Source organism: Schistocerca serialis, chromosome 7 (genome assembly GCF_023864345.2).
Source record: "Schistocerca serialis cubense isolate TAMUIC-IGC-003099 chromosome 7, iqSchSeri2.2, whole genome shotgun sequence".
Lineage (NCBI taxonomy): Eukaryota > Metazoa > Arthropoda > Insecta > Orthoptera > Acrididae > Schistocerca > Schistocerca serialis.
This window is the reverse complement of record NC_064644.1, coordinates 490581998-490596317: the sequence shown is the minus strand read 5'-3', so window position 1 is coordinate 490596317 and position 14320 is coordinate 490581998. Positions and strand designations below refer to the sequence as shown.

Genomic DNA, 14320 nt, shown 5'->3' with positions numbered 1-14320 from the left:
ACTCACATAGGTCAAGCTGATCACAGTGCCCTGGACACACATCAACTGTGGTTTGTGGTTGTACCTAATAGCATCCCACACCATAAGGTGTTGAGCTGGTGCTGCATGTCTTGTGTGAATGCAGTCACTGTGATGCAACTCCCCCAGTATGTATCAGACCAAAATGTGGCCATCATTTTCACACAAACAAAACCTGGATTTGTCTGAAAACATTATCTGATGCCATTCTGGTTCCCAGTGACATCGTTCCATACATCATTGGCATCTAGCATCTTTCTGCACATTTGTCAAAGGTAGGTGAAGAGGTGGACAACATGCATGTAACTCATGCCATTATAAACACCAATGGACTGTCAGCCCTGATAGTGTATGATGTGTTACATGGTTCCACTGCTGTGCCAGAGTAAAGGAGGATGCAGATGTGTCCTACAACACCATTCAGATGAGGTGTCAGTCTTCTTGGGGGGTGGTGACCTGACCCATCTCATCGTGTTCTACAGCTTTCCGTGAACCATTCTGCACACACCTGTTGCACTGCCGAAACACTTCATCGCACACGAGCATCATTTTCCAGATGGTAGCATCACATTTTCTCATGCCAATAATATGCCCTCTTCAGACTCACTGGTTTGATGGTACAGTTTGTGCATATGTCTTTGAGGCATCCAGTATGTCTGCTCAAGTCACACCAATCCATTACCCCCAGTTCATAGGAACAATAGGAGCTACAGCAAATTTTAACGGTAGGTGGTGTTGTGCCACAATTTCAATTTTGACTTAGGACCTGTGGGCCAACATAGTTCAAATGTTAATTATTTCTACAAAAACACTAATGTACAAGTTCTGTGAACATCAACATCCTATCTCTAGTCTTTTAAGGTTATCTGTTTATCTGAACATGAGTGTGCATATAACCTTTTTCCTAGTTTTATCTCGTAAAAATTTGATGCATTTCTTTTTTTAATCACCCTGTTTAGAACCTTGGCTGGGACACTAAAATAACCAGCTTTTCTGCCTAGAATATTTGCTCAGTGATGGTAAATGAATAATATTTAAATACTATACTTACTTGCAGCTAGGAATTTTAGATCGGCATTCTGGAAGACGTTCATCAGCACCGTCTGGACAGTCATTTCTGCCATTACATTTCAGTTGAGAATTAATACATTCTCCAGTGGGACACTGGAACTCTTCTTCTGTACAAGGAACTGAAGGCTGGAGCACATTACTTGCAATGAAATTAGTAACTGCAGGCCTGTTCCAACATAAAAAAAAAGTTAAGTGCAAGAAAAATTTCAACATGCAAGAGAAAAATAATTAGTCTTTTTATGCCAAATAAGCAATCTGTAATACATCACAAACACAGAAGATAATTTTTGCATGTAATTTAGTATCTCCACATTTCACTGAAATTGTATAGTAGTGCTTTATGTTATGACATGTACGTTCAGTTGTCTTGTCATTTCATATTTGGATAAATTATTAAGATCTTTATCAAAGTTTGATTTCAACAGAACAATTGTCCACAGTGACTGTAATACATTTTCAAAAAAGGAAAAGGAACTCAGCAGTCAGTTGCAGATCCAACCTGTATTTTTATTGCAGATCTAGATTTCACCTATTGCATTGCTATCTTCAGTGCTTTTAAATTGAGTCATATAAACTTGTTAAGTTTTTGACAATACATGTTGTCTGGTCAGGTATGCCTTAAAATCTTATGGTAATATGTGTTGTCAAAAGCTTGACAAATCTATAAGACTTGATTCAAATGCACTGAAGATAGCTATGCAATAGGCAAAATCTAGATCTGCAATAAAAATATAGGTTGGATTTGCGATTGATTGCTGAATTCCTTTTCCTTGTTGTAAGATCTTTATGACAGCTTCCATTTATCTTCAACAGTAGTAAGCAACTGATCACTGAAATTGTAACTGGGTCTTTTTTCTTGCTCATTAGTGAACTAGAAACATGGACTTCAATGAGGGGGAGGGGGCAGGGGGGGGGGGGGGGGGGAGGGAGGGTTGCGAGGGGAAGGTTGTTGCATCCTTCAATTATACAGATAGCTGCACTATATGTGTAACCACAATGGAGGGGTATCTGCATAGAGACCAGACAACTCTGTGATGCCTGAAGAGGGGCAGCAGAACAGTCTGTTTGGTAATTGCAAGGCGACATACCTGGGTTGGTTGTGGGTTAAAATTCACCCATAACCTCTGCCTGTCATAAAAGGTGACTAATAGGGGACTGACTGGCCACCAGTCTAAGTGTGCCTCCCCCCCATTTATGTCAACAGCAACAGCTTCCTCAGAGGATGGATAAGCAAATCAAGGTCAGGATATGTGAATGCAGAGGAACTGATGCATCTCAGTCAGTAGTATAGAATGGGGAAGGCAAAAGGGAACCACTCTATTAAAGATGCAAAATACAACAATGGAAGTTGACATTAATGAGGAATCAATTACTGATCTTGGGTTTTGGAACCCTAAATGTGGCAGGACAGTTAGAGAGCTTCTCAAGATATTATCAAGAAGAAGGAAGTGCGGACTGCATGAATGCCATTAAAAGCAGGAAAACTGGATGGAGTGAAAGACCACATGAGGAAGAATCAGATAGGTGTATTAGGTCTATGTGAGAAAAGACAGGAAGAAAATAGGGATTTCTGCAGTTATGAGTTTAGAATAATTTATAGTGGTGGTGAGAACACAGAAAAGCATGGAGTGGCAACTGTAACAGGAGGAAAATTGTCAAGTAATCTTTGCAATACTTATGTCAGTAGCCAGTTAATGATGGTAAAAATAAATAGTACGCTTGTGTACTTGGTAATAATTCAGACATATTTCCCAAAACTAGCTCATGACTTGGAAGAAGTGTGGACTGTGTAAGATGATACTGAAGATCTGTAACTAAAGGAAAAGACAGTGTTGCAATAATGGACATTTTTTAATGTGGTAGTGGGATCCCATACAGGCAAAAAGACAGAAGGAAGTTGGGCTTGGGAAAAACAAATGAAACATTTGGTAGATTTCAGCAATCAAAATGATATATTCACTACAAACATGTCATTTGAAATTCCTCTTAGAAGAAAGTACACATGGAAGGTGCCAAACAAAAGACCATTTCAGTTAGATTATATGAAGCAATGGTGTAAGAACCAGATAAAATCATGTCACAGCTATTCAGGTCCAGACACTGATAGTGACTATAAACTTGTGTTGGCCAAGTGCCACATTAGATTTAAAAGAACCAAGAGATCTGTGGAAAAGAAATGAGAGTAGGAGGATGGAAAGAAGAGAAACAAATATAGCTTTTGAAGAAAGGACCAATAAAATATATAATGGAAGTGATGAGCCGATGCACTGGAATAACATTACGGTTTTTGGAGAAAAGGAAACTGGAGCCCAGAAATCCTTTAATGACACAAGAAATTCCAAACCCAATTCAGGAATGGAATAAGTACAGGAAGGACAACAAGAGAAAGAGAAATGGAATAAAATCTCTAGTAAAGAGATGGAAGAAGGTCAGAAAAAAGGAAGACAAGATCAACTTTATAAGAAAATCAAAGCCCTTCAATGCAAACCTAGAACAAAATCTATAGTAGTAAAAAATAAACAAAGGGATATCACTTGTCACTGGCATTGATTTGAAGTGCATGTCCAGTGAAACAATATTGTGTTTATATACAGAAGAAGACTGCATACACAATTAATCTCAACACTTCACTTCTAATGACACATAGTGTGGCACACTTCTAACACTGTAAAAGAAAAAAAAATAATGTTCAGTTAAGTGTAACCAGTATTAACCATACAATCTCCATCAACAACTGATCAAAAGTAAAAAAGTAAGAAGCAACAAAAAGTTCACTGTGTGGAACATCTGTACATCAGCAAAGAGCAGTCAACTGCCAGCACTCCTTGTGGCTGGCTCAGCTGACATTTTGCAATCAGATGATCGCTAGCTGTCAAACACGAGCCAATCATAACCTCCCACAATCTCCACACACTGACAGACAATGATGAGATACGAGTTCATTGTAAAGAATATGTAGAAGAACTGTACAATGACAAGAAATACGATGATGAAAATAATCCAATTGAAGACATCAATGAGTTTGAAAGAGAAATGCAAGGTCCTATAATCATGAGACATGAATTTGATGATGCCCTTTGGTGTGTCAAAGAAGAGCAGTGTTGATGGCATCCCTGCAGAGTCGCTGAAAAATTTATCTAATAAAATGAAACACCAATTATTCAAATAAATGACTGCTACAAAAGAGGAATCATGCCAGAAAACTTCACAAAATGTTTAATATGATTGTACCTAAAACAGGAAAGGCACCAAAGCAACTACACCAGTTATAGAACACTATCAATGTTATCACTTGCCTCCCAAATACTAATTACTACAGTTAAAAGCAGAATACAAGGAAAAGTAGATAGGTATATTGGAGAAGACCAATTTCGATTTAGAGAAGGCAGAGGAGCAAGAGAAGTAATTTGGCCTTGCGCATGCTATTGGTGAAAAGGAAGGTATGAACATAAGACATTATCTTACATTCATTGACTCAGAATAAGCTTTTGACAATGTGAACTGGAAACTACTCTTTAGAACATGGGGGGGGAAACAGGACTTGAATGAAACGATACAAGTATTATTAGTCAACTGCATCAAATCCAAAGCACAAAAATGAACATCGATAAGGTAGAGGAAGATACCACAATAGAAAAGGAGTTGGACAAGGGTGTCTATTATCTCAGTACAGGGTGTACATGAATCCTGGGAACACTTTCAATTATTTATTGCACAAGAACCAAACATTGTACAGATATCATACATATGTCATATTGAAGAGAAACCCTGAAAGTTTTCTTTTTTTTTTTTTTTCCCCTCATGTACACCGCTACAGTGTAGTTTGGTAATTTGCCAATAGTCAGCATTAGCTGCAAACATGGCTGTGCTACATAAGGGGACAGCTGAAATGGCCTTCCTGATCACCAGATCTCACTCCGTGTGACTTTTTTCTGTGGGGACACCTTAAAGATCTCTACCACTTGATGTAGCAGAGCTCCAGGAGAGAATACAGGAAGCAACTTCCACAGTCAACGATGCCATGCTGGGATGGGTATGGCAAGAATTCAATTATCGTATTGACGTATGCTGAGTCACTCATGGTTCGCATATCGAATGTTTGTAAAAAAACTTTCAGAGTTTCTCTTCAAAATGCAATATGTATTACATCTGTACAATGTTTAGTTCTTGTTGTTGTGGTCTTCAGTCCTGAGACTGGTTCGGTGCAGCTCTCCACGCTACTCTATCCTGTGCAAGCTTCTTCATCTCCCAGTACCTACTGTAGCCTACAGCCCTCTGAATCTGCTTAGTGTATTCATCTCTTGGTCTCCCTCTATGATTTTTACCCTCCATGCTGCCCTACAATACTAAATTTGTGATCCCTTGATGCCTCAGAACATGTCCTACCAACCGATCCCTTCTTCTAGTCAAGTTGTGCCACAAACTCCTCTTCTCCCCAATCCTATTCAGTACCTCCTCATTAGTTACGTGATCTACCCATCTAATCTTCAGCATTCTTCTGTAGCACCACATTTCAAAAGCTTCTATTCTCTTCTTGTCCAAACTAGTTATTGTCCATGTTTCACTTCAATACATGGCTACACTCCATACATATACTTTCAGAAACGACTTCCTGACACTTAAATCTATACTCGATGTTAACAAATTTCTCTTCTTCAGAAACGCTTTCCTTGCCATTGCCAGTCTACATTTTATATCTCTGCTTTGACCATCATCAGTTATTTTGCTCCCCAAATAGCAAAACTCCTTTACTACTTTAAGTGTCTCATTTCCTAATCTAATTCCCTCAGCATCACCCGATGTAATTCGACTATATTCCATTATCCTCATTTTGTTTTTGTTGATGTTCATCTTATATCCTCTTTTCAAGACACTGTCCATTCTGTTCAACTGCTCTTCCAAGTCCTTTGCTGTCTCTGACAGAATTACAATGTCATCGGCGAACCTCAAAGTTTTTATTTCCTCTCCATGAATTTTAATACCTACCCCGAATTTTTCTTTTGTTTCCTTTACTGCTTGCTCAATATACAGATTGAACAACATCGGGGAGAGGCTACAACCCTGTCTCACTCCCTTCCCAACCACTGCTTCCCTTTCATGTCCCTCGACTCTTATAACTTCCATCTGGTTTCTGTACAAATTGTAAATAGCCTTTCGCTCCCTATATTTTACCCCTGCCACCTTCAGAATTTGAAAGAGAGTATTCCAGTCAACATTGTCAAAAGCTTTTTCTAAGTCTACAAATGCTAGAAACGTAGGTTTGTCTTTCCTTAATCTAGCTCCTAAAATAAGTCGTAGGGTCAGTATTGCCTCATGTGTTCCCATATTTCTACAGAATCCAAACTGATCTTCCCCAAGGTCAGCTTCTACCAGTTTTTCCATTCGGTTTGTAAAGAATTCACGTTAGTATTTTGCAGCTGTGACTTATTAAACTGATAGTTTGGTAATTTTCTCATCTGTCAATGCCTGCTTTCTTTGGGATTGGAATTATTATATTCTTCTTGAAGTCTGAGGGTATTTCGCCTGTATCATACATTTTGCTCACCATATGGTAGAGTTTTGTCAGGACTGGCTTTCCCAAGGCTGTCAGTAGTTCTAATGGAATGTTGTCTACTCCCAGGGCCTTGTTTCAACTCAGGTCCTTCAGTGCTCTATCAAACTCTTCATGCAGTATCATATCTCCCATTTCATCTTCACTCTTCCATTTCTATAACATTGCCCTCAAGTACATCTCCCTTGTATAGACCCTCTATATACTCCTTCCACCTTTCTGCTTTCCCTTCTTTGCTTAGAACTGGGTTTCCATCTGAGCCCTTGATATTCATACAAGTGGTTCTCTTTTCTCCAAAGCTATCTTTAATTTTCCTGTAGGCAGTATCTATCTTACCCGTAGTGAGATAACCATCTACATCCTTACATTTGTCCTCTACCCATCCCTGCTTAGCCATTTTTTACTTCCAGTCGATCTCATTTTTGAGACGTTTGTATTCCTTTTTGCCTGCTTCATTTACTGCATTTTTATATTTTCTCCTTTCATTAATTAAATTCAATATTTCTTCTGTCACCCAAGGATTTCTACTTGCCCTCATCTTCTTTCCTACTTGATCCTCTGCTGCCTTCACTACTTTATCCCTCAAAGCTACCCATTCTTCTTCTACTGTATTTCTTTCCCCCATTCTTGTCAATTTTTCCCTTATGCTCTCCCTGAAACTCTGTACAACCTCTGGTTTAGTCAGCTTATCCAGGTCCCACCTCCTTAAATTCCCACCATTTTCCAGTTTCTTCAGTTTTAATCTACAGTTCATAACCAGAGTCCACATCTGCCCCTGGAAATGTCTTACAATTTAAAACCTTCCTAAATCTCTGTCTTACCATTATATAATCGATCTGAAACCTGTCAGTATCTCCTGGCTTCTTCCATGTATACAACCTTCTTTAATGATTCTTGAACCAAGTGTTAGCTATGATTAAGTTGTGTTCTGTGCAAAATTCCACCAGGCGGCTTCCTCTTTCATTTCTTACCCCCAATCCATATTCACCTACTATGTTTCCTTCTCTCCCTTTTCCTACTTTCGGATTCCAGTCGCCCATGACTATTAAATTTTTGTCTCCCTCCACTATCTGAACAATTTCTTTTATCTCATCATACATTTCTTCAATTTCTTTGTCATCTGCAGAACTAGTTGGCATATAGACTTGTACTACCGTCATAGGTGTGGGCTTCGTGTCTATCTTGGCCACAACAATGCGTTTGCTGTGCTGTTTGTAGGAGCTTACCCACATTCCTATTGTTTTATTCATTATTAAACCTACTCCTGCATTACCCCTATTTGATTTTGTATTTATAACCCTGTATTCACCTGACCAGAAGTCTTGTTCCTCCTGCCACCGAACTTCACTAATTCCCACTATATCCAACTTTAACCTATCCACTTCCCTTTATAAATTTTCTAACCTACTTGCCCAATTAAGGGATCTGACATTCCACGCTCCGATCCGTAGAATGCCAGTTTTCTTTCCCCTGGTAACAACGTCCTCCTGAGTAGTCTCGCCCGGAGACCCGAATGGGGGACTATTTTACCTCCAGAATATTTTACCCAAGAGGATGCCATCATCATTCATCCATACAGTAGAGCTGCATGCCCTTGGGAAAAATTACGGCCATAGTTTTCCCTTGCTTTCAGCTGTTTGCAGTACCAGCACAGTGAGGCCATTTTGGTTAATGTTACAAGGCCAGATCAATCAATCATCCAGACTGTTGCCCCTGCAACTACTGAAAAGGCTGCTGCCCCTCTTCAGGAACCACACATTTGTCTGGCCTCTCCACAAATACCCCTCCATTGTGGTTGCACTTACAGTATGGCTATCTGTATTGCTGAGGCACACAAGACTCCCCACCAACGGCAAGGTCTATGGTTCATGGGGAGGTTTAGTTCTTATGCAATAAATAATTGAAAGTGTTCACAGACTTAATGTACACCCTTTATTTATTTAATGTCTTTATTGAGGATGTTTTTCGGGTCATGCAGAAAAAGACAAAGGGAATAACAGCCAATGATGAAGGCCATTGATTCAGATTTGCTGATGACATAACCATTGCAGACTCTGAAGGAAAAAAACAAAAATTAAAACTGATCGGGTGAAAATTTTGTTACCTCGGCAGTATAATCATAGAGGACAATAGATGCTTAATGAAAGTGAAGAGAAGGGTTGGATCAGTAATACAGGCATTTATGTCTAAGAAAAACATTGTAATCAGCAAACATATGAATATAGAGGTCAGAAAATCCTTTGTGAAATCATTTGCATGGACTACACTGCTCTATGGACATGAAAGTTGGATAAGACAGACATAAACTTTACGTTACTTAAATGTGGATATGGTGGAAAATGGCTAGATTTGTTCTGGATGGATAGAAAAATCAACCTGGAAGTCTTGAAGGAAGTCAATGAAGAGAGGAAATTATTAAAGGAAATGGAAAAAAAAAAATTGCCGAACTTTTCCTAAGACATAACATATTCATCATTAACATTTTTGAAGGGGAAGTGCTGGGAAAGAAAGGAAGAGGACAGCCTAGGATGAAGTATTTGGAAGACACCTAGAAGAGGATCAGATATGATAACTACATAAAACTGAAGTGAATAGCCAATGACAGAAGAGAGTGGTTGCATCGACAAGACGTTAGTCTATAGAATATGTGTGTATAAGTATAGGCACAAGTCTGGATGACTCAAGCCATGTAACACTACCCTCTATGGCCTTGCTATGTTGGTACTGCAACCAGCCAAAAACAGGGGGAACTATATCTTTTAAAATATGTGTGTGCAAGAATTTGTTTAGAATATCATCACTATGTACAACATACTAAAAACCCAAATAGATAGAAACTGCAGTGAAGAGACTGCAACCCCCATTGTTGGCATGACAATTTAGATGAAAGATGAGTATTATTTTTACTTTATTAACTTACAACTATCAATTTCATAAAACCAGTGAAGCACTTTGTTCATATAACTTTAAAGAAGCTAAACACAAAACTATAAACTATAAATTATAATTTCTGCTGTGGCACTGGTAGTTTGTAATGTTATAATATGTACATTACAGCAACACTTGTGAACCAAAAGTATGTGAAAGCAATTGTTTCCTCCAGTCCCAATCCACTGTCTGCCTTTTGCTTTATTATGGACCTTCTAGTTAATTTATGTCGATCATCTTTACAAACTCAAATTTGATGATCTTTGTGAAATTAATGATATAAAGCACTTTACTGAGTATTTACAGGGTGTTTCAAAAAGACCGGTATATTTGAAACGGTAATAAAAACTAAACGAGCAGCGATAGAAATACACCGTTTGTCGCAATATGCTTGGGCCAACAGTACATTTTCAGGCAGACAAACTTTCGAAATTACAGTAGTTACAATTGTCAACAACAGATGGCGCTGCGGTCTGGGAAACTCTATAGTACGATATTTTCCACATATCCACCATGCGTAGCAATAATATGGCGTAGTCTCTGAATGAAATTACCCGAAACCTTTGACAATGTGTCTGGCGGAATGGCTTCACATGCAGATGAGATGTGATGTGTCGACAGATGTGCCGGCACAGTGTTATTTTGAGGGGGCCGATAGGCACGCTATCTAACGCAGACGGGCGTGAAGTCTGGAACAGGATAACTATTGAATGGTAGCAAGAAAAGTACGTAGCTGGAATATACTTAACTTTATTCACTCCTTGTGATACATCTCTCTTGACTATACAAATGAGACTCATAAGATACATGCACTGTTACAATTGGCGCCTTGCTAGGTCGTAGCCATGGACTTAGCAGAAGGCTATTCTAACTGACTCTCGGCAAATAAGAGGAAGACTTCGTCCGTATTGTCGCTAGCAATGTCGTCCGTACAACTGGGGCGAGTGCTCTATCGTATATCGAGACCTGCCTTGTGGTGGCGCTAGGTCTGCGATCACACAGTGGCAACACCCGGGTCCGACATGTACTAAATGGACCGCGGCCGATTTAAGCTACCACCTAGCAAGTGTGGTGTCTGGCGGTGACACCACAAGATGTACTGCTTCAGCTGTTCAATTGTTTCTGGATTCTGGCGGTACACCTGGTCTTTCAAGTGTCCCCACAGAAAGAAGTCACAGGGGTTCATGTCTGGCGAATAGGGAGGCCAATCCACGCCGCCTCCTGTATGTTTCGGATAGCCCAAAGCAATCACACGATCATCGAAATATTCATTCAGGAAATTAAAGACGTCGGCCATGCGATGTGGCTGGGCACTATCTTGCATAAACCACGAGGTGTTCGCAGTGTCATCTAAGGCAGTTTGTACCGCCACAAATTCACGAAGAATGTCCAGATAGCGTGATGCAGTAATCGTTTCAGATCTGAAAAATCGGCCAATGATTCCTTTGGAAGAAATGGCGGGCCAGACCAGTACTTTTTGAGGATGCAGGGACGATGGGACTGCAACATAGAGCTTTTCGGTTCCCCATATGTGCCAGTTCTGTTTATTGACGAAGCCGTCCAGGTAAAAATAAGCTTCGTCACTAAACCAAATGCTGCCCACATGCATATCGCCGTCATCAATCCTGTGCACTATATCGTTAGCGAATGTCTCTCGTGCAGCAATGGTAGCGGTGCTGAGGGGTTGCCGCGTTTGAATTTTGTATGGATAGAGGTGCAAACTCTGGCGCATGAGACGATACGTGGACGTTGGCGTCATTTGGACCGCAGCTGCAACACGGCGAACGGAAACCTGAGGCCGCTGTTGGATCACCTGCTGCACTAGCTGCGCGTTGCCCTCTGTGGTTGCCGTACGCGGTCGCCTACCTTTCCAGCACGTTCATCCTTCACGTTCCCAGTCCGTTGAAATTTTTCAAACAGATCCTTTATTGTATCGCTTTTCGGTCCTTTGGTTACATTAAACCTCTGTTGACAACTTTGTCTTGTTGCAACAACACTGTGTTCTAGGCGGTGGAATTCCAACACCAGAAAAATCCTCTGTTCTAAGGAATAAACCATGTTGTCCACAGCACACTTGCACGTTGTGAACAGCACACGCTTACAGCAGAAAGACGACGTACAGAATGGCGCACCCACAGACTGCGTTGTCTTCTATATCTTTCACATCACTTGCAGCGCCATCTGTTGTTGAAAATTGTAACTACTGTAATTTCGAAAGTTTGTCCGCCTGAAAATGTACTGTTGTCCCAAGCATATTGCAACAAACGGTGTATTGCTATTGCTGCTCATTTAGTTTTTATTGCCGTTTCAAATATACCGGTCATTTTTGAAACACCCTGTAAATACCCTATGTCTAATCATTACCTTAGTTTCATGATGGGTCATTACTGTTTTAATGGAAAATACATGGGTTGATAGTATTTCAACTGGGTGCGGTGTTCTTGCAAACAGTTCATCTGCTTTTCAAATACAATACAGGTACCAGTTCTTGGACTTACTTGATCTTGTGGCAGAACTGCCAGAAAACTATAATATCTTTGCTTTTTTGTACTTTGTTTCACTTACTTTGGTTATTGACTAGTTGGTGTGAGACATTCATCATGATGGTTACCGTGATTGTCGAAAACTATTTCTTTGTGTTTTGATTTATCTTGTGCCAATAAAAATATTACATAGTCAAAGTAAATGGTGTTTTCTGTGTTATAAGTATAACAATGCCATACTGGTGACCTCCGACACGCAACATACGTCCAATTCGACAATGTGGCCGTTTACTTCGAGATCTCCATATCGCTCACCTTCCGCTCCTTTTGGACTACAACATGATACTAATGGTGCCTCTACACTGCCTTTCCACAGTTTCCTACGCACAATGCCACCAACAACTGGGATAAAATTGGAAGATAAGTACAACGCCGTGGAGTTTTCTCCGTCATCAACAATGCCGTTGTGGACTCTTTCAACATCGTCAGTGATGTCACCTGCTATGAAATCTTTTTCTACGTTCGTCTATAACAAACCAATCATGAGTGCTGTGCCTAAGTTTGTGACTCACAGTGCGTTGTATGTAAAACCTCCTGTGACATGTAGTGTGCAACAGTGCCCCAACATTATGAACTTCACAGACTTTTCGAGCCCACAAATCACTTGAAGCTCCCCATATATTGCTGATAAATCGGTTTGGGACACATTCTCTCCCCACCCACTACAAGACTCACTACAAAAACATATGGGTACAAATTTCAGTGACAACAATTACTGGTTGGACAGTCGTCCCGCGCCCCGATTGTTTCCGCAGCCCCGGCTGCGCCTGCCACGCCTCCCGCACCAGCCGTGTTTAAACCAGCCACTGTAAACGCCATGAGTGACAGCTTCATAAACACTCCACCACTCCCGTCCACTGTGCTATCAAATCTGTTACACCCACAACACAAGAGTGAGAAAATTCCTAAATTATCAAGGTTCACGATGGACAATCTGCATACATGGTTTATTTTGGCAGAGACTACATTCACCACCCTAAACATTGATTCAGACAGTGCCAAATTTATTGCACTTATTAATGCCCTAGAGGACCATGCTGAGTGGGTACAGGGCTTAGTGCTGTCGGCGGCCCCCGCAAATCGTTACGCACTGATACATACTGCAAGATGTACATTTCAAAGACTCGACTCCTTCACAACTGTGGCAGCGTATCAGAGTAGTCTTTGATAGCAAAACTATGCCAGATGAAGCTTTACTTTCTTTCTGGGTTGCAAAGCTGCCGCAAGCTATCCAACTGCAGCTTCTATCATACGATCAGGAACCTCTCCAAGCGAAATTATTGCTGGCCGACGCCGCATATAAGATAATCAACAGAAGAAAGTTTTCTACGTGTGCTCCCCTCAATATTACACCTCCCCTGTGTGGCAGAGGCCGATCTTTCCAAAACAACAGACAGAGTACACTGGCTGAGCACCAGGTTCCACACCGTCCTTCACCATCCCATACCACAGCTACAAGTGACGTCCTTCACCCGGTAACAACACAGGACCAGCAAGTTTATCCTCTCTGCTGGTATCACTCCATTTATGGTAATACAGCCAGGAACTGCTGCTCACCCTGTGCAATGAACCCAAACATGCATGGCGGGCTGCTATAGGTGCACCGGTCCACACTGTGACGTCAAGTCGCCTAACAGATCACAAGCTAGTACTTCTGAATTATTCTCTCAGATATTGTATATCCAGGATATAGCTTCTCAGAGATGGTTTTTAGTGGACACTGGTGCCGATGTGAACGTCATTCCATGTTCAATGGTCACTTCTACAATCACACATTCGCCTCACCAAATCGGAGCAGCCAACAATTCGTCATTAAAGGTTTATGGTGTAACGCAACTTCGCATTTACTTCGATGATACACATAATTATGAATGGATATTTTCAGTAGTAGAAATCGATGAGCCAGTATTAGGATTGGACTTCTTTACTGCTCATAACTTTCCTTTGGACTTAACTACACCTGCCCTCTGCTCAGTGGATTTTAAACAAAAATTTTCGGCGAGATTTTCCCCATCCACACCAACAGAATGCAGCTTGAATACGTCCTGTCAACAAGACAAAGAGAGAGTTTCTATTCTATCTGAGGAGATCAAAGCTGCTGTAGTGAACTTAGTTACACAATGCCTTGAAATCGACCAACTGTCCGAAGACAATGCAAAGCTACTTCAACGTTGTGATGTCCTATCTGATGAATTGCGCGGGTTTAGAG

General features: G+C 40.6%; 1 protein-coding gene across 1 annotated transcript in view; it reads right to left on the bottom strand.

Moving 5' to 3' along the window:
- Positions 1 to 14320, bottom strand: part of LOC126412178 (modular serine protease-like) — a 328117-nt gene that overhangs the window by 181341 nt on the left and 132456 nt on the right. The window contains exon 4 of the mRNA XM_050081661.1: positions 1070 to 1255. Coding sequence (XP_049937618.1) covers positions 1070 to 1255 — 186 coding nt within the window. The remainder of the gene's footprint in view (positions 1 to 1069; positions 1256 to 14320) is intronic.